Below are 23,725 nucleotides of genomic sequence, written 5' to 3'. Positions count from 1 at the left end.
TTTGCTTGCCTATTTCAGGCTCGGATCATCTGGTGGTTCGGGTAGGTCATTCTTCTTGCAGATCGGTTTAGGTCTAAGTCCAGTTAGGTCAGTCTAATAGCCGCATCTATGTCCCATTGCTCTGTTCATGTTAATTTTACCTCATCCTCGGGTTTGAAAATACTCGCTCATTTTACAAATAATTGTTAAACATCACTTTTAGGAAAAACTAAGACAATTATGGAAAAAACATAAGAGAAGTACAACAAAATTATATTTGATTTTAAGGAATGTAAAAGAAATATTAAATTATTGGAGGAGAGATAAAAGTATGGGGTAGAAAAGGTTTTCGGTTGGATTAATAAAATGGATGGTGGAATATATATGAGGTAGTTTAGTGTATAAAATCGATATGACATAATGTTATTACCATTTAAGGATAAAGGGAAAGTGGAACAATTGGATAAAAACGATTTAAAAGGGAAAGCATAATAATTATTTGTAAACAAAGGTAGTATCGACTTCTATGTAATTTATACAATTATAATTATACATAATTATACATAATTGAATAAATCAATCATTAAAGTTATGCATTGGTATTTGGTAGTGGTATAATATGACTTATTAGTATCAAGAAATTAAATATATATTGATTTCTTACTTATCTATTCATTTTATGTCACTTGTGGACTTAATCTTTACACTATACACTATAATATGTTGGTTCGAATTTTGAATATATAATTACGCGATACTGTATGATACCTATTTATATCAAACGTTTCTCTTGTGTATGAACTATTAAGGCAATCAATATAATTTTGAAAACATAGAGTTATAAAACTATCAAACACTATTTGAATAAGCGAAAGAGAGTTTTGTAGCCTAGGCCATATCAGATATCAAATTAAGTAGTTCATGATACTCTACCAAATTCTTTTAATTGTTACACTTGTTTCTATTTTTTACTGTGTCTAATTTCTAATGTTATACTTATTTCTATTTTATACTGTGTTTAGTTCCGAATGTACAACTATCCATAAGCATGATGAAGGCTATAATATATAAGAACAAATTTAACAAAAAGAATCCATCCCCCTCCCCTTCAACAAAAGGAAAACAAACATTTGTTGTAACATGCACGATAAGATAGGAATCACATAAACTAAAATGGTTGTGATTTGTGAAGCTTCATATTCCATGAAGATATTCTCTTACTTTCTTTCTTGGGATGAAAGATGATGCAATTTATACCAGAATATAAGGAATCAAAAGTTGGTGACTCATTCATAATTTAAACTAATACTTTGGTTTTAGAATTTTCTTGACTTGTTGCTTTGCTTGCACTTTTGGTTGGTACGTAACTGAATTTATGCATGTACTTATATACTATCTCCGTTTCTTTTTAATTGTTACACTTTGCTTTTCATTAGAATCAAGGCAAAAGGTGAAAAGTAGGAGAGAGGGGGCTAAAAATTCTGAAAAGTAGGAAGAGACAAGTACAAAAGAACAATAGAAAATTATGGAGGAGAGAGAAATAATCAGATAGTTTTGGGGAAAAAGTAATCAACTAACAATTAAAGTAGGAGAGAGGGTAAAGAAACAAGGGGACCAATAGTGGATTAGTGGGTAACAATGATTGCAAACTTACCTTATGTAGAAAAAGTAAGAGTGTAACAATTAAAAAGAAACGGTCTAAAAAGGAAACCGTAACAATTAAAAAGAAACGGAGGTAGTATATATTAATAAGCTTATTCGAGTATTTACTCATAATAAACATAATTAAGTTGGTCAGAATAATAATCATATAATTTTAAAGGCTGAAGTTATTATGAAAATTGTTAGATTTGCAACATAACATGAGCATTACATGAGGTTATGTATTTGTCATGCAATTATTGTCGTTTTGACTCAGATTTCAAGCACAAAAATCATTTCTTTCTTTCTAGGCATGCAATTCCTCAACCCAATTGGGGTAAACGTAATACTATTACAGAGTTGAAAAGTAGCATAATTTTTTAGATTCTCCCAGTTGATTCCATTAATTTTTGTTATAGCTCTATATTCTTATACAATATCTTTATTTTAAAGAGTCTAATTTGACATTTTTGAGGACGTCATCTCACAGCAATGAAATATAACATTCAAACGAGTCGAATAGAGCGGATTTATCACAATAACTTATTGTGCATCAGTTGATGTAGTCAATTTTCATTTGATACAGTTAGATTTTATATGATATAGTTAGTTTTTATGTGATAAGTCGGTTATAATATAGTGAGTTTTATATGAGAAAGTCCGTTTAAGTGCACAATAAATTATTATGAATCTGGTCCATTCAAGACGTTTTGATTAATTAAGAAACAAAACGCATCTCAAATTTACCCTTTTTAATGAATTCGAAGTTATGCTAACCAAAAATTATGTTCTTGGAAAACCTCCTTTTTTGTTTCACTAGCCCTTAGGAACCCATCTCTTTTTCTTGTTCTTCCCCTTTTTTCTACACTGTAGAACATATTCTTCTTCTTCATTATAATTTATATTGAGAGTTATTCTTATTTTTCGTGGTATTTCATTGGACCAATTGTTGTGGACTTATGCTTTAGTTCTAGCATAGTCCATTAGGGAAAAGGAAACCATAACTCTTTTTTGATAAGAATTTTGGCATAAAATTTGATGTGATAGTTTAGCTTCAAATCTTGAAACTTCCCATAAGATTTATTTCACATCCTTTGCCAAACTTTAGTTATTCATCACCTCAAAAATTCTCAAATCTTCAATTTTTTCTCCCCCTTCTCTCACATATGTTGTGCGCTATACAACATAGCTTCAACAATATCCCATGAAAAGTTACTTTTTCGACCCATTTGACACATGACTCCTATTTGTTGACAACTCTATCCAAAAGAATCACAGCATCAACAAAAAATTATATATACTGGAAAATCAATGTTACAAATACACAAGACATAGGTTTATCATTTGGTTAACTTGCAAAATCAATAGAGAAAGTGGAAGATGATCACAGTCAAGACTATCAAGATTACAAATTGGAAAACATCAAAAAAAAAATCTGTATGGCTAACATCCCATATCTTGTTTTCCAGTATTCATCAACCCTTTGGTGAGCCAAATAGCAGTTTCTCTAGACGAAACTGGTTCTTCACCAAATGGCTTTAGTATCCCTGCAAGTTCATCAAACCTTTCTTGCTTATATAGACGAGCACAAAGCTCTAGGAGTGATTCTAGAGCTTCTGCTCGTTGTTCGACGTGTGTACTTGTATCAATCTTCATTCCTTCCTCTTGTAAAATAGTTAAACAACTCTCTCTTAGAGTTAGTTCTTTATCTTCTTCAGTTTTACCAGAATTTCCCTGAAGTTTTTCTAGTATTTGAGTAAGATATTCAACAGCAAGTTTTTCAGTCTCAGAATGATGATCATCAGGCTTATGATATGAATTTAACATGTTGAAGAAACTCTTAGATAATTCAGCATCCTTGATTTGTTCAATGTAATTGGTTATAACTCTTAGGCCTTCCTCGGCTTTAGATATTCGCTCTGAACAACTTGTTGGATCGACTCTTTTGGTCTCGACTTTTGTTTCTTGTGAATCAGAAGAGGATGCTGCAGCACCCTTAAGTCCTACCGGCTTCTTGGGTAGTCGAGGAGCAACTTTAGGGATATCATTAGGAGGTTTTGCCTTCCCAACCTTTCTAATATTGGATATGTTATTACTGGACTTGTTGATGAACCGAGGAACATTTGGCTTCGTTTTGTTAGTAACTTCAGATTTCACTGGTAAGAACATAGGAGATGTGTGGCATTGAGCTAGGTATGGCTGTAAGTGAGGATCCCTTAGCAACTCTGCTGCCTATCAATAAGAAAAAATATCATGGAAATTATCCTTATGTCGAATATGATCAAGATTGTAGTACAACAATTCCATTTTTTAGGTCCAAATTCACAGAGGTGATCCAGGGTTGGGCCAGGTTTTTCCCCAAAGATTGTCCATTTTGGACCAAGCCTAACTGTCAGGCTGGAACTCTGTGCCCAAACCCGGGGAAACTGGACCAGGCTAGGTCGGGCTACTTCAAGTAATGAGATCATGGAATTTCTGGGTTGAAACAAAACTCAAGCCGAAAATTTCTGCCCAAACTGGGGTTTTTGAGCTGAGCTTAAATTGATTAGCTATAGTCCAAAAATGAAGTGTATATAAGTGTTTGAGATGAAAAAGAGATTGAAGAGTATGAGTAACATAGGTCTTAAAGATCAGTACTTACTGTTGGTCTATGTTCGGGATTCTTCCTTAGCATGGTTTTGATCAAACGTTTCCTGCATATAAGTGATTAATCCAATCTGCATTTAGCACTAAATATGCTGCAAAAAACATGGAATTTTGGTTTATCTTGATTAAGATCATGTTGAATAAAATCTCACTTACAGCACTGGAGTATAGATAGTTGGAAGCGGGGAAATAGTGGACCGGTTTATTTTGTTCACTAGCCCTGCCATATCCTGTTTACAAGTTCCAATTTTAAAGGGGGAAAGTGAGTAATGATAAAATGCAGATTAATTGAGATGAAGTGCATATTACTGGTGCGCGAAATGCAGGTTGGTGTGCTGCTATTTCAAACATGCAGCAGCCTAGGGACCATATATCAGACTTGTAGCCATAAGGTAATTCAGCAAGAAGTTCAGGGCACATGTAATTTGGACTTCCCACAATCTGCAAGTTAGGGAAGTAATAATCAATTTTAGACTTTTATCAGTTGAAGTATAGTTCTATCTTAAGCAAAACATCTACTATGTCTATGAGTATACCGAATTTGCAAGATCATCTTTGCTTAGCAGTTTCGCAAGGCCAAAGTCACCTGTGTTGAATTTCACACCATAAGCAGAGATATGTGTTAGAGAATAGCTTAGAAGCAATAATATTCAACTTTCTCGTAACTTGGTTAGCCCAACCCGACCCTTTTCATATTGGCTTGACCCCTCTTCTTTATTGTGACGAAGATTCAAAATAGAAGTTTCAGGCATGACCATCTTATGAAATTTAGCAAGATTTTGGTCCAAAGTGAACCCATGTTTGAATGTCGAGTATACAACATGGGTACTTGAGATGAAATATACAATCGAGTCATATAAAAGTTATAGCATGATCTACCTAGCCGAATATCATGCTCCTTGGTAAGAAAAATGTTGGAACACTGAAAATGAAGATTAGAAAAGGGCGTTAGGTTGATTTACACGATAGAACTCAAGAAATATATGCAATCAGAAACTTCAAGAGGCGTGATTTGACCTTTATATCCCTGTGTAAGACGCGGTTGGAGTGAAGGTAGTCCAAGGCTAAGAGTAGCTGAGCTAGCCATTTGCAGAGTTTCTGTTGAAGGGTACAGCAGAATATATCTTAGGTTCCTACATCTCAACATTGAGAATTAATATGATCCTGAATCATGCAACAAACATAGATTTTTTAACATTTTACCTCCTCTGGAAAATATGTTCCTCTAGACTTCTTTATCATCTCAGTCCTGAAATATCAATGAGTCTGGAACTTCATTTTTTTGAGCTCTTGAGTTGTATATACTGTTGTCGAGCCAAATTATTGTCTGACCCAATCAAACCACTAACACTTTATGTAATTTGCGTAGTTTTAAAGTACATTGTAATTTTTAGTTAACTTTTAAGGTATTTTGTATAACTTTTCATAGACTATATTTTAATTTATTTTCAGTAACTTTTACTGTTTTTCTTGCAACTCATAGTGGTATGACTGGGTCAAACTGTCCCGATATAAGAAAATGTGGTACTATAATATGATCCGAAAATTCATATCCAACTTACATGTCTCCTCCTTCACAGTAGCTTGTCACTATACACACATAACAATTCTGCATGAAGATCATAAAACCTTCTTACTAGCTCATGAGTAAATGGAACACAAATTATGCAAACTCAAATAAACTCCAAAAGTAATTACAACCCTTCTTTATCCCACATTTGATCAAATTCTGTTTTATTTCTCTGGCTAAAAACAAAGATACCTGATTCACATCACAAAAATAGATACGAGAACATAATTTGCTACCTAATCTTGTTAAATTAGCCCAAAGTGATAGAATATAAATATATTTAGGATATATTTTGTTCCTAGAGATATACTTTGTATAGGTTTCTTAATCATAATAGGAATATAAGATTATACTAGGATGTAACACTATAAATATTGATTAGAGGTGATCATGGGGCGGGGCGGGTTCGGGCTGCGGCCAAAAAAAATTGACCATAGGTTGGGTTGGGCCTAAAATTGGGCCGAACTTTTGTGTCCAGAGCCCACTATTTTGGGCCTAAATTAGCGGGATTTTGCGGGCCAAAACAGGCTGGGCCAAAAAATTGACTAAAAAGTCGTTTTTGGCTAGCCCAAAGCCAAAAAAATACGGGGGGGGGGGGAGGCCCGGCCCGGCCCAGCTTGCGGGCCGAAAAATTCTGCCCAAAAACGGGTTGGGCCGGGCCAAAATGATCACCTCTAATATTGATCAATGGTAATCACTCCAGTTTTCCCAAATCTAGCATAAAGTAATGGTCTTTCTCGTATTGCGATCCACGAGGTTAACGAATTAGGTAACACTGACTAAAAATAGACAAATGGCTAGAACTTTTTACCTTTTCCACCCATGCATCCTTATATTCCACTACATAAGGGTTGTTCAACTTTGCTATTAAGTTCATCTACATAAGAAAATAAACAATCTTAACAATAGAGATTAATGAACTAATTACTATAATATAGTAATAACAATGCATAACAATATCAGAAAAGTTTTAACCTCCTGGTGAGCAGTTCTCTTAAATCTCTCAGTCTGCTTGGCCAATTTGATCTTTTTCAACACATACCTGCAAATCCAAGAACATGAACAATTTTATCCTACAAAAACTATGAACATCATAAAAATGGAAAAAAAGAACAAAAAAAAAAATCTTACTTTTTCTTATTTTCATATTTATGGTTAACAAGATAAGCAGTTCCAAAAGCACCTCTACCAATTTGCTCTAATATTTCATAATCTTCCATTTTTGAGATAACTCCATCAGCATTATTACTCACATTCTCCATTGCCCAGATCAAAACTCTTCAAATTATCATCAACCCATAAATCAAAATACTCCAACTTTCATTATAATTTATATAAAAAATTAATACCCTTTTCAAATTTATAACTGTAAATAGAATTTTGAATATAAAAAATAAAAAGAGAATCACAGTGAATATGTGGGTGGAGCTGAAAATTTATCATGAAGAAGGTTCATGTGAGAAACATGAGTAGAAAAAAGAGTGCATTACAAATTATGATTAAAATGGGATAAAATAGTACTTAAACAACAAGAAAAGATCTTTTATAAAAAGAAATAAAAAACACTTACATTACATTAATTGATTAATCAAGTGTAGATATGCTTAAAAATGTACTTAATTTAGGGAGTAATTATTAGAGAAAGTGAATGAAAGAGAGGATTTATTTGAAGCAAAAGCAAAGTAGTAGTATTAGTTAGTGTGTTTGAGCAAAAAGTTGGCATATGTAAAAGGTGTGTGCCAAAAGGTTAAAATAAGGTAAAGAAGAGAACTTTGCTTGTATACCCAGATACATGGGGGATAAATCATTATACCCCAAGTGGTTGGTATGTCATCATCCCTCAACAGAATACCTTGATTTTTTTTTTCTTTTTGGTAGAATTTTGATCATAAAATGAAGGGGAGTAATTAAGGAAATATAGAACTTATGTTATCGGATTGTTGTATATCTGCGGGTTATTACACTATTTAATTTCTATTTGAACGAGGCGTTTTTACCAAAAAAAGGTAATAATTAAAGAAATATATGGTTATTAACAGTCTTAGGAGCTTATGATTTGATTTTTCTATGTGAGTGTACTTGAATTAGGTGATAAAGAGAGGATTTAAGAATAGATATTGTAAAGGATATTTTATGTAAGATCATATTATATCTTAATTATGAGAGACTAACTATATATTGAGGGAGTATGAATTGTTGCTTTCAACTCAATGTTTTTAATATGATTAGTTGAATGGGTTTTTTGTGGTTAGTGAGACCGGTACCTTGTTATAGAGGCAAGAAATACAAAAAGGAAATCAACGAATAAAAAACAAATTAATTTGATCAGGTTTACTCTGTTCCAAACAAAATAACACAATTTATTAACAATGTGATAGTTACGTCCATCAGGTAAGATCTCATGTATAGTAACCTCGTAGCACTAGATTTTCATTTAAGCTAAGGTATCTCAATAGACTTCTTATGATCAACCAAGAGTTAGAGGCAAAGTGATCAATCCCCCTAGAATTAAAAAAATAATACATTTTGAACAAAAATGTGATTATAGTGCTAATAAATTTATAAAAGTAATTGGTAATCATCAAATATTCTAAAAATTCGACCATCTATTTACTTCTAAACACAAATTACAGCTCCTTACTTGTAGGCAATACTTTGTTCGGATAGGAAAAAGGAAGGAAAACAAATTTCCTTGTTTGAATAAGAATTTGGTGAAAGAAATGGGAGGGAGAGCAAAGGAATTCATTTTCTCTCCCTCTTTAATAAACATTATGTCTTTATCCTTCCCGAATTGGATAAATTGAAGGAAAATGGAGCTTTATCTTCCCTACTCTCCTTTCCTCCATCCCTCCCTTCTTTTCGATCATATATCGGTATCCAAACAAAGTGTTTTAGTCCAAACTATTTTTGTTGACGACTAGTCCATATTTCTATACTCTTATGACTTTATAGCGAGAAAAATAGATCATTACTTAGGGAGAGTCAATCCTCTATGGATTAGATATTATTTACAATATTTTGGGGGAAAACATTTCCATTATTTTCACATACACATTTTCAAAAATCGAGCATAAAATTTATTTATCATAGTGTAGTATAAAGGTTGTCCTCTACTAGATGTACGGCTAGTAGTTAGGTACTGATGGAGCCTGGTGCATTCATTATCCACATTAGTTGCACGAGCATAAATTTACCAACTTTCTGGATTGTTTTTACTTACAATTTATTGCCTCTTGCAAAATATTTGGATTTTGTACTAGTAATTGATTTTGTGAGCATCAATTCATCTACCTATCAAAGAATGAAGGTACTGCTGACATAAATGAAGAAAAACTTAGTAAGAGTTTTCATTTGAAAGTAATTAGTAAATCCCTCTTTGACGTACTGATTGATCTGCTACACATTTAGGCTCCGTCTGATTGGGTGTGAAATATTTTCAGTATGAAATGATTCTCATGGAAAACACAATTTTAAAATTAGTTTTGCATTGTTTGGTTCAATGTAAGAAAAATTATGAAATTAAAGGAAAATAAGGAAGTAGCGGGAGGAGTATACAAGAGTAATAAAGAAAAGGAAGGAAAACAATTTTCCTTTCATTTTGAAGGGAACATGGTTTTCTATTGTTGGAAGAGCAATTTTATTCTTAGGGAAAATGATTTGACACTTCTTTGCAAACTAAAGAATGTAAAATTGAAAATAGAGAAAAATATTTTTTTAGGAAATTTTTTTACTCTCCTACCAAACATAGCCTTACTCATTTAAGTTCAGGTTTGTTTCAAATGTTCGTTCAAATAAATTCTAATTAATTAAGTTTAGGGTTATAAATGTTATCGTAATTTGATATTACTAATACTACTCCATCCGTCCCATAATATAGTGTTTGTTTGTCTCTCTTGAGGTTAAACTTTAAAATCTTTGACCAAACATTCTCATTTGTATATATCAAAAAAACAGATTCATGTGGGATTTTGTTAGATTCATCTTAATGTTTAATTTCATACTATTAACTTTTTATTAATAAGAAATTGAAGATATTGAAGATCAAATATTTATATTGGAGATTGTGTAAAAAAGAAACAGATACTATATTATGAGATGGATATAGTATAAGTTTTTAAAAGTTGCAGGTTTATGAAAAAGTTCAATAAAATTCGGATAAATTACAATAAGTTTGTAAGCACTTAACTACTAATCAATTCAGTTAAATTTAGGTGACATAATTGCACACTTAAATACTAGTCAATTCAGTAAGAAGGGAACACACTGGTGTTACACAACCTTAAGATTGGGCCTACGAAGGTTATAGTATTTAACAATTTATAGCTTGGGCCACTTATCCAACCAGCTACCATCTCGATTACTCCCTCCGTCCCAAAATATAGTTCCCATTTCCATTTTGGGTGTCCCAAAATATAGTTCCCATTTTCATATTTAGTTCCACATTTTTTCGTAGTTTGTCTAGAAAAACCGTGTCTCATCATTTATTTGCTTCTTGAATTTTGTTTTTTGCTTTGTTTATTCAACCCAAGTGTTACAATTAATGCTCTTTCACCAATTATTCTCCATTCTCTCTCATAAAATCATCTTTTCCCATACAACATTTATTTAAATAAACAAGAATTTTTTACTATCCCTCTCAGATTCTACTTGCATAAATTACCATGAAAAAAGGGAAATGGAAACTATATTTTGGGACGGAGGGAATAGCAATTTAGCAGAGAGGTGTCAAAAACTGGGTTGACTCACGTGTGAATCCACATGTGATCCAGATCCAACCTGTATCGAGCTGAGAGTGATATGTTGGAAAGCTGTCCCATTTTGACCCAACGTCCACCCGTTCCTAGTTAAACCCGTGTAATTGATAACCCAACCTGAACCGCTGGCCCGACTTATGATTGAACTCGTACCCAATTGCACTTGTCAACAACGACCCAAACCCATAACTAATCCACACCGAATTTCAACCCGACACAATTATCACCCGACCCAGCTAACCCAACCCAAATTCATTACGACCCAATACAACTCAACCCGACATCTTTCCGACCTAACCTTACCCTATCCAACCATAACATGTTATCTTTATTTTATATAGTACATTAATAATTATATACTAGAATTACACTTTTTTTTCCGATGACTCATCCTTTATGTTTTTTAAATTGAGTTTTGACTTATGACTTTTGATAACACACAAATTGTAAATTATAATGCCAACTTGTGTGATGTATCGCAGTGCAAATATGTGTTGTTTTCATAATGAAGATAAGTTTATGCAACATGATCGGTAGAGTAACTTGATTATATTTAAAGTTGTAATAATTCATCCTTCATAATTTTGTTAATTAACTTATGATAAGAGAGCTTTAATGAAAATGAAAACAGAAAAATAACAAAATACAATTGGGCAGTAATGCAAAGCTGGGAAGTTAGGTATAATTAAGAATCAGGGTGTCATAGATGATGAAATTACTCAACTACTACTCGTATGACAACATAATTTCATAATGCATGAAGAATGCTTCATGACCAAAAAGGGAATTAATTTAGTCTTCCATCCCCTTACATGGCAAGAATATCTCTATAAAGTGATGGTTTCACATTTGATCTTCGAATACTCGTACATTAATAAACAACAAGAGCATCTTTTGATTAATCTTCTAGACCATGCTATTTTTACACATTTGATGCTTGTATCATAGATGTACAAATGTACATAAAAAAAAAAAATATCGTAAAAGTGTGTTATCATAACTTATCTTCTTCGATAGTTAGATGATTAAAGTAAGGATATGTTCTATTTTACTTTAAAATCATAACAAATTTTGGAAAATTCGATTTCATAATTTACATACAAAATATAAGATCATCAGACGAAAATAGAATGAACTATTATTTCAACCTTCAAATAATAGAAACACTTAAGTAAATAAATAAAAAATTAAAGAAAATAAAAATTGAACTATATATAGTAAAAAATAAATAATTTAAATGATCTTAACGTTTGAAATTTAATCATTTAAATCACTAATAAAATAGAACTTCATAATGCTGATGGAAAGGTTTACTTGAAAATGTCGTTTAACATTAAAGGTGGCCATGGGCCGGGCTGGCCCGCGGGCTGCCCGAGCCCGCTATGGGCCCGGCCCGGCCCGCTGGCCATAACATGGGCCGTGGGCCTTGCACGTTTGGAGATTTTAGATTTCGGCCCGGGCCCGGCACGAGCCCGTGGGCCTTGCAATTTTTTGTTTTTCAAAAACTGTGATTTTTGGACCAGGCCCGCGGTGAGCACGAGCCCGGCCCGTCAGGCCCGGCCGGGCCATGGACAAGTTTCCCACAATTTCAGCCCGGCCGGGCACGAGTTTGATGGGCCAGGGCCTGGCCCGACCCGTATTCCACTTCAGCCCGCGGGCCTGGCCCGTGGTCAGGCCCAGCACGGCCCGTGGCCAGCTCTATTTAACATTATGGTGCATTAAATGCTTCAAATTTCATCTTCAACATACTATCTAATTTTGTAAGCATATCCACAGTTCAAGTACTCTTTGTACATCTCCTTAATTCAATCTACTTTTGTTTGATTATCGATAATTTAGATTATTCTTGTCAAATCTTCTCAATTTCTCATTTCATGTAATGTAATCCACTTTTAGAAAAAACATTTTTGAAAGACTAACACCAAATAACAAAAACTCAATTAATTATATCTTCTTTTCTAACCCATTTTTTTATTTTTTATTTTTTATTTTTTATTTTTCTACTTTACATAATCTTCATGCTAATATAAGTGATTGTTTGATTTTGATGCATATACTCATAACTTTTCAATAATATTTTAAGTGATTCTTTGATGACTTTAACTTTTCAATAAAAAATGTAACTTTATTTAAAAAATTGAGTCTTTCCTTGTCAACATGAAAATTCTTCCCTTCAATTTATCCACTTCATTATATTATCTTGGACCACCTAATCAAACCATCTCTTTCCTTCCTTCTACATAATCTCTCTATTTGATTCCTCCTAAAAATTTGCCTTTTTGTAAACCTATGATTCACTATTATTCAGTTACTTTTATGTGTTTTTCCACCCTTTATAACATCTTCCTCTCTTATCACAGGGTTTTTGGGGTTTTAACGTTCATCCCTCTTTCTAAAATTCATACCCACTTCTTAATTTCCTCTTAAATCAATCTAATTTTTAAGGGTAACTGAAATTAATTGTGCAAACTAAAAATTAGTTTCTGGGTAATCTGCAAAATTGGGTTTTTATTGTTGAAACAAAACTTGTTGTTGTTGTTGTTGTTGCTGTTGCTTTAGCTATGGATTCTCAAGTGTTGGTTGCTCTAGCGCTCTCACTTGTTGGTGGGTTGAGCACATCTTTAGGTATGAATTGGTCAAAATTGAATCTTTTTTATAAATTTATTGCATTTATTTATTGTGTTTTATTGTTCATTTTCTTAATCTATAGTAGTGTATTATTAATTTGTGGAGTTGGTATTTCTGTTGTTATTATAATTGAATAATAATGTAGTTCATTTTTGGCATTTTTGTTTTGCGCTTTTTAGCTTGCTGATAGTGTAATGGTTAAGGGTTTAAGGTTAATGTAAGAACGTGGGTGTTAAAATAATGGGGTCATATTTTTTTATGTTAGCTGGAAGATTATATTTTTGTGAAGTTAAGTTTTCAGTGTATAGTTGTAGACTATTATCTCACGTGTGAGATGTGTTTTGCTGATGGCGGCGGCGGCGGAAGATTGTTCGGGTTTGGTGTGTGGTTGTGGGGATTTTTGAACAGATTTTTCATGGGAATTATCTGTCTCATTAAGGGGAATGTTTGAAACATTGTATTAATCCTAACAACTTTGAAATGGGAGTGAATGTCAATGGTTTGATTAAGATGAGTCTAGCACTTATGATTGGCAAATTTGCTAAAAGTAATAATAATTTGAAAAGAATTTGGATATGAATAATGTGGTTACACGGGTCGTGGAGATCATAGGAGAGGCAATTCAATGCGGAACATGGCTTACTAAACACCTTATGTCAGTAAGCTGACTTGCTGCATATGGTTTAATATTGATTTCAATTTGCAGATAGAGATTTCAACCTATATAATGCGACTATTCAAAACTTCCAGTTTGTGCTCTTTTTTCATTTGTGCTATGTTACTTGTACTCGAGTAATCATGTCAGATATAGCCATATAGGTATGTGTCTGAGTGTTCGACTTGAACATTTTACGAAAACTTTCCATGATTATGACCCAAAATGATGAGTTGAAGTGTCCATATCTGTGTTGAAATGTTGAGGATATGACACATGTACTTTGAGGTAAACTGAAGAGTTCGGATAACGTAGCGTTGGTGCCAGAGTTGCTTGCTACTAAATTCATACGAAGTAGAAATTTCTGACAGAGCATGCTATTGCACTTATTTGGTTCTTGTTCCAAAAACTGATTTCATTCACTAAATTTACTTTGTTGGCGTAAATCTCTGTCTGTTTGAACTGTGGATCCTTATCTATTTTTCTTTTGTAAACAGTATGCAATATCCTAATGGAGGATGAATTCCTGATTTTAGACTAGTTTTGTATGGAGAAAGCTTACTTTGTTTCATGGGATGTCAAACAGGTGCACTTTTTGTGGTCCTTAGTGATGCGCCAAACTTGAAGATGCTCGGGCTTTTACAGGTGCATAACCTTGTTATCTATTTAAGCAAGATAGTTAGAGGATCTAGACCCCATATTGGCTACTTCTAATCTTTGCTGCTTATGAACTCGGACTTTTGCCTGGGTCCAATATCTTTGTAAATTACATGCTTTGAAGGCTTGTCTAGGATATGACCTTGTGCTAGCAACAAAATATTGGTCATTCTGCATCTCTGTTAAAGAAATTATAATTCCTGAAGCTTCTGTTAAATCATGTAGGGCTTCGCTGCGGGTCTTATGCTTAGCATATCATTTCTAGATCTGGCTCACAATGCCATAAATGCTATTGGCTTCTTGAAAGGAAACATATGGGTAAGCTACCTTCATTCACTTCATCTTGTCGAAGAAGTTTGTTGAAATGATACATTCATTCACTATCTAAGTATTCACTTCCTTAGCTGTCTACACTCTACAGTTCTTTGCAGGTGTTATCTTCTTTGCACTTATTTCCAACTTCATTCCAGAACCAACGCTCGCTCCTACTCCAAATGTTAAAAGCAAAAAGGTTAGTGTAATTTGCTCCTAGTTCACTTTTCTTCGTGAACTTCTATATAGTAATCTATATTGGGACTTCCAAGCTGGACTAATCACCTAAAAGTTTGTTGAATTTCTTCTGGAGGTTAGCGGACTAATGGAGAAAATAAGCAAAAGGACCTAATGAAGAAGCATCGGCGCCAAGTTTTGTACAGTGGCATAATAACAGCCGTAGGTCTGTAGATTCTCGTTTCTACTCTACTCCAGGAGCATGTCAAATTCAGCTGTTTAAAAATTTATTTGCCTCTTTAGTTGCCAGCGGACCGGATATTGTGAATTTATATTATTCAATCAATAGGCTTATTTAATTATGTTCTCTCTATGTGTGGAAAAATGGAAGCTCTTGTTGAATTTTCAGAAGCTTGTGATAATGCTATAAGATGCTATTTAAAATACTGTTTTCTTTTCTAAGGACCAGGAAATTATACTTTTAATTAACTTTCCGTTCAAGGGCTCTTCCTAGTTCCCGCTGCTGTGGATCTTCTTGCATTAATTAATCATTATGTTTGCATATAACTCTTCTATACATAATTCACTGCGGTAGACTTGTTACAACGGGGGGAGGGATGTGACGAGTACTATTTTTGATGGCTGGATGGCAACTTGAAGTGCTTTTCAGAAATCTGTAACATTCATGGCTCGAATTATATGCTAAAATTAGTTTGAACTTCGAACTGATAAGAATTTTTATTTCTCAGGTATAAGCTTACACAATTTTCCAGAGGGAATGGCAGTTTTTCTTGGATCGATAAAGGTACAATTAGATTCAATGTTTGTTTTCTTTTTCCTTTTTATCTTGGGACTAGCCTTTAAGGCTTAGTCTTCTGTTATAATTGAGCTCTTGGATTTTGCTTTTCTGTTTGGGAAATGTGATCTTTATCTATAAAACTCTATACAATGTCTACGGTGAAAGATGTATCTGAGTGACAGATTGACAAGTGTAAATATTAATGTAAATTTTGTTAAGGAAACAATGTACTAACAACATATTTGAGCATGACTACACTAGTGTGATGTTAATGTTGCCGCAGAACAATTTTTGCTAAATTTTCGTCATTCTACCAGGTAATTTTTTTTTACCAACCAGTGGTACAATTGAGTATAAGATAATACAAATTATATAATATGGTAGGTCACATAAATATTGAAATCTCCCAAATTCTCATATTAGAAAACCCTAGAAGTCCTTAATATGTTTTGGTCTTTTGGATAAAAGTATTGGAGAAAGGATAAAAGATATGTAAAGGGAGAAGAGGAGAGGGGAAGAATACATTTTCCTTCCATATATAGAACATGGAAGGATTTAACTGGCTAAACGAAGGAAAATTAATCTGTCCTGTTTTTTTTTTTTTTTTTTTTTTTCTCGCCTTCCCAATCTACCATTCAAACGAGGGGAGATTAATCACTTACTCTCCCTCAAATTAACTAATGGCAGAACCTAAAGAAAATAAATTTTGGGTTTAAGTGGAAAGGAAGAGAGAGAGGATGTTGAAAGTCTGGAATTTTGATATCCACAATGCCTAGTTACTTGAGGCAGTAGATACATCCTGCATCAGGTGCTTGAATTTCCCTTTGCTTCCATCAAAGGGTCTGATAGTTCTCAAATATTAATTCATCTGTATTCAGGGCTTAGCTGGTTTCATCACTCTCCTAGTATAGTCTATTACCAAAACCATGTTTTCCAGTAATGATCTTGTCTAGCAAAGAGCAAAAGGTCATTGTCTCTATTACTATTGATTCAGCCTTTTTCCCTGATCTTGTTCTTCCAAAAAGCACATTTGATGCTACTAACAGAAGTAAGATCGGCTGGAGCATAAATATTGATTCTTAGTTCAGTAGTGGAAGGCTGCTAAGTGTTGGAGATAAGATGAGATTTCTCTTTTTGTAGATGGATAACCTTAGAAGCTGATTTTAAGACTGCTTAAAGACAGTAAAATTGAAGAATGCACACTCTACTTGTAGTTAGTTCTATGAATATGTGAATAGAATGAATTGTAATCCATCGAATTAAAATATAACCAGGCAAAGCAGAGCTATAGCCTGGAGGTCAATCATCCAGGTAAAAATTGAAGCGAAAATCTCTCATGGAAGTGAAATAGAATCCAGTCTACTAGCACAAAGCAGAATTTCCTTTTATTCATAATTCTCTCCCTGGACTGCATTTCCTTGTTTCTCAACTTTTTGACTCTTCTCAGGAGGGAATTTTCCGAAAGCAGTCATCGCTGAGGCTTGATGGACTTTCCACTTTTATCTGTTCAAATAATTAATTTGAATCATCATTTATATTATTTTTAGGACTCCAGATTTAGGATAGGCTTCTTAAACAAGCAGTACAAACTTTCTTTTTATTTGACAAGTAATTTATTTTCCTTTTTCTTTCATCTGGAAAAGGCTTATGACATTCATAAGAGAACAAATCAACAATCATATTTTTCATCTTATGTTTTACGTAATGTATGTGTGTCTTAGTCTCCAGAACTGGAAAATGTAGTCCTCACAGTTCATGGGACGGAAAATGTCTACTATATGCATATTGCTGCTGGTTGTACCTTCCTTTCACTTTCAGACCTTCTGTGGAAATTCTTTCTTGATGAATTCCTATGAGATGTAACTTCAACATGGTTCTATAAACCACCTTGACCAGCAGGAATTCTTGTATCTTATTCTTATTTTTTCTGCCTGGTCTTATGCTATCATATATGTGCAAGATGAGGAGTTATAGCTCAGGCAGGAAGGGTAGCTACCTTTGTGCTCCAATAACTCTACTTAAATACCTCGCTATGTTTCTGTTTGTTTCCAGGGCCTTCGGGTGGGACTTAATCTGGCTTTGGCTATTGCTTTGCACAACATTCCTGAGGTATAGTTGTCCACCCTCTTCAAATTATGAGAGCATCTTTCTCTCCCTTCAAGTTCCAACTATTTGTTGCATATTATGCCAATGCCAATGCCAATGCCATAATGAAGATAATCTGATTTGTGCTTTAGCTAAAATTTACACCTAATGTCTTTAACAGGGTGTTGCTGTTGCTCTTCCAGTTTACTTTGCTACACAAAGGTAGGAAATTGTGTCAGATCATTCTTCAGATAGTTTTAGGTGATACTGCTGTTGGAAATGTGTGTTACATGATATAACTTGGATGGTTTCTTCCAATTAAAGAAGTTCTTGTATTATAATTGTTTTCTGGACTGCTGCTATTGGACGCCTTTATTTGACTGCCTCTATGTGTATGACAGCATAACTGGTGCAATGTTTATATTTTCTCAACTTTTTGTTTTTGGTTGTAGAGAGAGAGAGAGAGAGAGGAGAGAGAGAGAGGGAGGGGGGGGGGGAGACAGGTAGGGGGTTGGGGGACTTGTTTCCTATCTATGTAATATGTAGACTTTAATCAACTTGCCATGCCATGGAGGTCAACAAAGTCTTTTCAATATCGATGTATGTCTTTTGCTTCAAATGGTGGTATCTAAGATCTATATGTAGTTCCTTGGTATGAGTTCCATCTTATAATGAGCTTATCGGTAGGAAGCGGTACGTTATACTTCAGTTAGTTCTAACTGGAGAACACACTTTTCCAAGTGATTGCATGCTCATGTGCAACAATCTATCTCTATTTGCTTTGCGAATCTCATCTGGTCTCTAATGTTCTGCAGCAAGTGGCAAGCATTTAAGATAGCATCGCTCTCTGGTCTTGCGGAGCCCTTGGGTGTTATTATTGTAGGTATGACACCACATCATACTAAAATCTGGGCACATTCCCAAGTTTTTGGTTTCAATGCTTTCTGCAATGTTATTATTTTTATATAAATGAATATTGTAGCTCAGATTTTCTTTGATGCAGCTTATCTATTCCCAAGCAGTTTAAATCCTGAGATTCTTGAGGGCCTTCTAGGAGCAGGTAAAACTTGCGGCATCAAAGTTGTTTGAAAAGGTTGGGCATTTACTTTACATTTCTCTAATGAATCTTTGGCTTCTGGCAGTTGGTGGAGTGATGGCTTTCCTAACCTTACATGAGATGTTGCCTTTGGCGTTTGATTATGCTGGTCAGAAACAAGCTGTCAAGGCTGTTTTCCTCGGCATGGCCTTTATGTCAGCAAGGTAATAAATATTGAAGTGGCTTATATAAGTATATAAAAGGTTTTGTGGATGACTTGAATAAAGATGTGGTCTAGGCCATGGCCTCCTATTTGCTCCTTTTGTGATACCACCCTTTCGTCCCAGATAGAGAGAAGGGTTGGGGTGGGGATGACTATAGGGAGGAACATACTAATATGAACTAGTTTGATGGATCACCAAGTTACGGTGAAAGGACAAGAGGTAAGGGAGAGGAAGGCTAATTAGAGAGTACAATAAACAAAATGCACTTGCAAAAGTAAGGAGGAATTAATGCAGTGGCATCTCCCTTCCCCCACCCCAACCCCCACCCTCTCAAAGAAAAAAAAAGAACCCTGAAGGATAAAGTTGGTTCGTCATATACTTCTCCGTTTCTTTTTAAGTGAGTCACTTTTCTTTCTAGGAAATGTCACAATAAGTGCGACACTACTTAAAATGGCAAAAAAAATTCTTTGTAATTACAAAATTGCCATTACTAATTTTATTTACCAACCTAATTGATCACTCACCTAACACTTTAACCTTGATTTAATTAATTCACCCCCTCCCTCTCCTCAACCCTTCCCCCACCCAAATCCCAATAGCCCCTCTGTCTCTCTCTCCTCTGTACCTCGTAACCACCCTTCCCCCTCCCCATAACCCACCTTTTGTTCCACCCTTCTTCTTCCTAATTGCCCAATCTCTTGTTTCTCTTCCCTAAATCGCAGCGACCGTACGGCCGGTAGTGGTGGCATTGGGTCCATGTCAGGAGGGGGGTTGAGGAGAGATGGGGTGGTGGGTTGAGGAGAGAGAAGAGATGGTTGGAGGTGGGTTGAGCAGAGATGGGGTTGGTGGTGGGGAGGATTGAGGAGAGAGAGGGAGGTGTGTTGAGGAGATGGTGGTGGTTTACTTGGATGGTCCTCCAACCATCTCTTCACTCTCCTTAACCCACTAATGCCATCGGAAGTTCGAAGAAGAAAAAAGGACGCCGGAGGAGTGGAGGGGTTGATGGAAGAGGGGCTAGCAAAATTACTGCCGACAATAGAAGTTTTGTGAGATTTGGTTGTACTGCCACTGAAGTTATAGTCGGTGTTGTGGTGAGTTGTGGTACGTAGATGGCAAGTGGTAGGGAAGGGGGAGATAAATTTCTGGTTAAGGTGTATGTGGTTGGTGGATGATTAGTCAAGTTATTATTTAATTAAATTGCATAATCTCTCTTGTATGTGGTCCTCAACTTTCTCTCTCTAAAGTCATTGGTTGGTGTGTCACTTCTCTATGTTCCACTTAAAAAGAATCGGAGGAAGTAATAAACAAAAAGTTCACATTTTTGAGGTATTGCAGTAGGCTTGCAGCTCCTTTTCCATGATTATGAATTTATGATATTCCTTGGAATCTCATTTTTTTGGTCGGGTTGGCACCCAAATGTTGCAGCCTGGACTAAAGGAATATGTAGGGCACTATGAGCTATTAAGAGTTGTGGGTTAGCATGATTCTTTGTGTACAGTATTATAGACAGGAAACCTCAATTGATAAGAACATAAGGGAATGTTATGAGAATTTGTTGGAACGCTTTTCATTAGAAGTCATAACCAAGGTAACACATTTTCCTAGCTAGCGTTTGCATTTGTCTAGTAATTCTCATTACCACTCATTAACATGTTCACAGATTTTGGGTATCTGTGCAAATGTAAAACTAATGAAGAAAACGAATATCTTCCTGTGGAAGTTCATTATCTTGAACATTCAAATGGGACATCTTATGTGAAATTACACTAAATTGCATTACCATTCCTCTAGTCTCATTATGTTATTCCAGTTGAATTGTTGGTCTTTGCGAATTGGGTTTTTAAAGTGCCTACATATCCAGATATCAGGCTTGCCATCGAGCAGGTATTTAATTTGGAACACCCCATCTGAGTTGCCTTCCAACGAGGTGGGGAAGCAACAATGTTGGTAGCCTAGTCTCAGAATCGTACAAAGTTTATTACGCTTGTAACCTAGGTTTCACTTAGGGGTGCTTTGTCAAGGGTCCGCTGCAGCGCTGCCACTCCAGTCTGCTGGCCGGTCATGGGTACCTCAGTAGGGCCTCCTAGTTCCCTCTATACCAACCCCCCTCCTAGTCAACAAACTTAAATTTTTTCTCTTTTAGTTGTGTATAGTGAGCCACAAAGGTCAGTGATGTAGACGAAATTTGATCCAATGCTTCGGGTATCACCTCTACAAAACTTTACCAACTAAGTTAGCTGTCAATTGTCATCCACAGGTTTCCTTTTACTATATGTAGTGTAGTTATATCGAGACCTTTGTGTTTACAACCTAATTTGCAGTTGCATGCTCTGCTTGCTAGACTATCAATTGTCATCGACACAGGTTTACTTTTACTATATGTAGTGTAGTTATATCGAGGCCTTTGTGTTTACAACCTAATATGTGGTTGCATGCTCTGCTTGATAGACTTTCACCAACTAAACTAGTCTAAATTCTGCTGTTTTGCGATTCGCAGCCTGTATTTTTTGGAAATCAGCTTGCCAGCAGAGATGAGTTTATAGCTGAAGCATTCACTTGGGTAGATGAGAACATAGCAACAGTTGTACATTGCTCTGCACAGTTTCTCTCTCTCTATGTCTCTCTCATCAGTCGAGGACCACCGTCATCTTCAAACTTCCGTCTTCACCACCCGTTACATTACATGAAGTGAAGTCTGCAACCTTCGGAATCCATGGAAATGTATCTAATCAAACTTAGAAGAAAAAAAAAGGGAATGTGAATAATTGTTGTTAGGTTGTAACAATTGAACATTATTGGAAAAACTTATTATCCTCTTGAAAGTTGATATCTGGTGTTTGTGGTTGATTTTTGATGTGTCATGCATACTTCTAGTTCTGGACTTCTGGTAATGTCTGGTACTCCATACAAATCCAGTGCCAAAATTTGATAATTCCTTATTTTTCACAAAGAACCAATTGTTTTTAAAATTGAAATGTGAATTTATAATCAAGAAATTCCGTCCGTTTATTAGTTCAGCCTTCAAGCTTATTTCTCTAACAGCAAATTCTTGCTAATGAAAAGAATTACTATTTCCTCTTTTCTAATATATAACTTTGACCGTATTTGTAAAAATATACAAAAACTTATATTATTATACGTCAGTACGTGTAAAATATTATATCTATCTCATTATAGTTTTAAACTTTTACTAAGTTAGTAATAAAGGGTTAGGTTTGTTGAAGTATAATGATAGAGATGGTAAAATAGGGAGAAGTGGTAGTTCAGTGGAGTGCATGTCTCGAATTTTAGGGCATTGTCTAGGGTTCGAATCCTTATCGAATAATATGTTGGGTATTTAATTCTGGACTTTTTAGTTTTGTACATAGCTTTTGAGCTGGTGTGTTCTACAGGCTAGTAACCTAGCAGATATTGGTCTTCGGACAATCTTAACATTATCATAGTATAGATTTTCAAAGTTTTGACTTCACAAATGTCTTATATTAAGAAATCAAAGAATTAGAGTGGAGGGTTTTGGAGCGTGTATAATAATAGAAATTTGTTGGTAACAATGAGAAATAATAATTATTCAGCCAAAGTCTACCATAGAAAAAGGTTTAGTAATCCACTTAAGGATCATAAGTGAAATTTACTCGAATGAAATGATTAGTGGAAAACGAATCCTACAAAGTGATTCACAACTATAAGTTGTCTGGCTCTTTATTTTTTTGTGTACCATGAAATAGAATGATGATTTTGGGAACTAGGGAAACTAAAAAGATATAGACCAAAAAAACATGTAGCTATTCTATAAAAAGAAAAACTACAAAAGAAAGGTACAAAAAAGTTTTACTATAGGTGAAAAACCATGTGATATCTTTGTTTAATTTTTCTAGTTTACGTATAATTAAATGATTTGATCAATCTCAAATCTTCTTAAATATCATAAATAACAAAACTTTACCAATTACGCTACGTGATATCTATAAATATTTTTATTCAAAAATTACTCATGATTCATTTTAATATAAACTTAAATATATATTGTTGATTGGAGAAGTTAATTTGTTGGAATTAGATCAATTGCAATCAAAATATATGAAGTGATGGAAGTTTGTCTTGTAAGATACCACCTACGTTTAAATTAAAATTAGACAATGGTAAGTCCAATATTAAAATGAAAATTAACCCAATAGTGACTAGGTTTCTTTCGGTGACTAGTTTAATGCATTTAGTGACCACGTCTAATTTTATATTAGCTAGATTAGATAGTCTCTTTTAATAATTTTTGTTTTTAATAAGTTTTCGCAGCATGAAGTATACCACTCATTAACCAAATGCATGTGTTCATTAGAAACTCGTCACACACAAATTTTAAGAGCTAATACGGATTACTATTTTTGTCTCACTTTCGAAAAAATTAAAGTTGTAAATAATTTCCATTGTAAATTATTTTCCATGAAAATCATTGTACATTGAAAATGTTTTACGTCCAACTATACGGAGCCTTAGTTTGTATGGACAATGATAGGATACCAATGCTATGTATGCATGACTATATCTATGCATGATATATTGATATT

The 23,725-nt window shown here is 34.5% G+C and overlaps 2 protein-coding genes across 2 annotated transcripts; one reads left to right on the top strand and one right to left on the bottom strand.

Moving 5' to 3' along the window:
• Positions 1-2,900: 2,900 nt before the first annotated feature.
• Positions 2,901-7,559, bottom strand: LOC104889959 (serine/threonine-protein kinase Nek6). Its single transcript, XM_010675302.4, has 13 exons — positions 7,407-7,559; positions 6,968-7,114; positions 6,812-6,878; positions 6,648-6,713; positions 5,829-5,875; positions 5,470-5,515; positions 5,284-5,364; positions 5,146-5,188; positions 4,803-4,852; positions 4,576-4,707; positions 4,423-4,496; positions 4,262-4,313; positions 2,901-3,852 (listed from the first exon to the last, which is right to left on the bottom strand). The coding sequence occupies exons 2-13, from the start codon at positions 7,096-7,098 to the stop codon at positions 3,064-3,066; spliced, it is 1,578 nt and encodes a 525-aa protein (XP_010673604.3). The 5' UTR covers positions 7,099-7,114; positions 7,407-7,559; the 3' UTR covers positions 2,901-3,063.
• A 5,212-nt stretch (positions 7,560-12,771) lies between these two features.
• LOC104889960 (zinc transporter ZTP29) lies at positions 12,772-21,990 on the top strand. The gene is made up of 12 exons (XM_010675303.4): positions 12,772-13,215; positions 14,460-14,518; positions 14,756-14,848; positions 14,952-15,041; positions 15,161-15,245; positions 15,769-15,824; positions 17,871-17,927; positions 18,085-18,125; positions 18,719-18,786; positions 18,907-18,963; positions 19,046-19,163; positions 21,661-21,990. The coding sequence occupies exons 1-12, from the start codon at positions 13,152-13,154 to the stop codon at positions 21,704-21,706; spliced, it is 834 nt and encodes a 277-aa protein (XP_010673605.1). The 5' UTR covers positions 12,772-13,151; the 3' UTR covers positions 21,707-21,990.
• Positions 21,991-23,725: the final 1,735 nt, after the last annotated feature.

This window comes from Beta vulgaris, chromosome 4, assembly GCF_026745355.1.
Source record: "Beta vulgaris subsp. vulgaris cultivar EL10 chromosome 4, EL10.2, whole genome shotgun sequence".
NCBI classification, from domain to species: Eukaryota; Viridiplantae; Streptophyta; class Magnoliopsida; order Caryophyllales; family Amaranthaceae; genus Beta; species Beta vulgaris.
The sequence above is the reverse complement of the archived record's forward strand: the minus strand, read 5'-3'. Positions and strand labels throughout refer to the sequence as shown.

What these genes read in the sequence shown, in the direction of transcription:
- LOC104889959 (XM_010675302.4), bottom strand. Translation starts at nt 7,098, where the DNA reads ATGGAGAATGTGAGTAATAATGCTGATGGAGTTATCTCAAAAATGGAA. An exon ending in AACCTGCATTTCGCGCACCA is followed by an intron (nt 4,497 to 4,575) that starts GTAATATGCACT and finishes ACTTGTAAACAG; the next exon opens with GATATGGCAGGGCTAGTGAA. An exon ending in ATCCCGAACATAGACCAACA is followed by an intron (nt 3,853 to 4,261) that starts GTAAGTACTGAT and finishes TCTTATTGATAG; the next exon opens with GCAGCAGAGTTGCTAAGGGA.
- LOC104889960 (XM_010675303.4), top strand. Translation starts at nt 13,152, where the DNA reads ATGGATTCTCAAGTGTTGGTTGCTCTAGCGCTCTCACTTGTTGGTGGG. An exon ending in AGATGCTCGGGCTTTTACAG is followed by an intron (nt 14,519 to 14,755) that starts GTGCATAACCTT and finishes TAAATCATGTAG; the next exon opens with GGCTTCGCTGCGGGTCTTAT. An exon ending in TGGCATAATAACAGCCGTAG is followed by an intron (nt 15,246 to 15,768) that starts GTCTGTAGATTC and finishes TTTATTTCTCAG; the next exon opens with GTATAAGCTTACACAATTTT.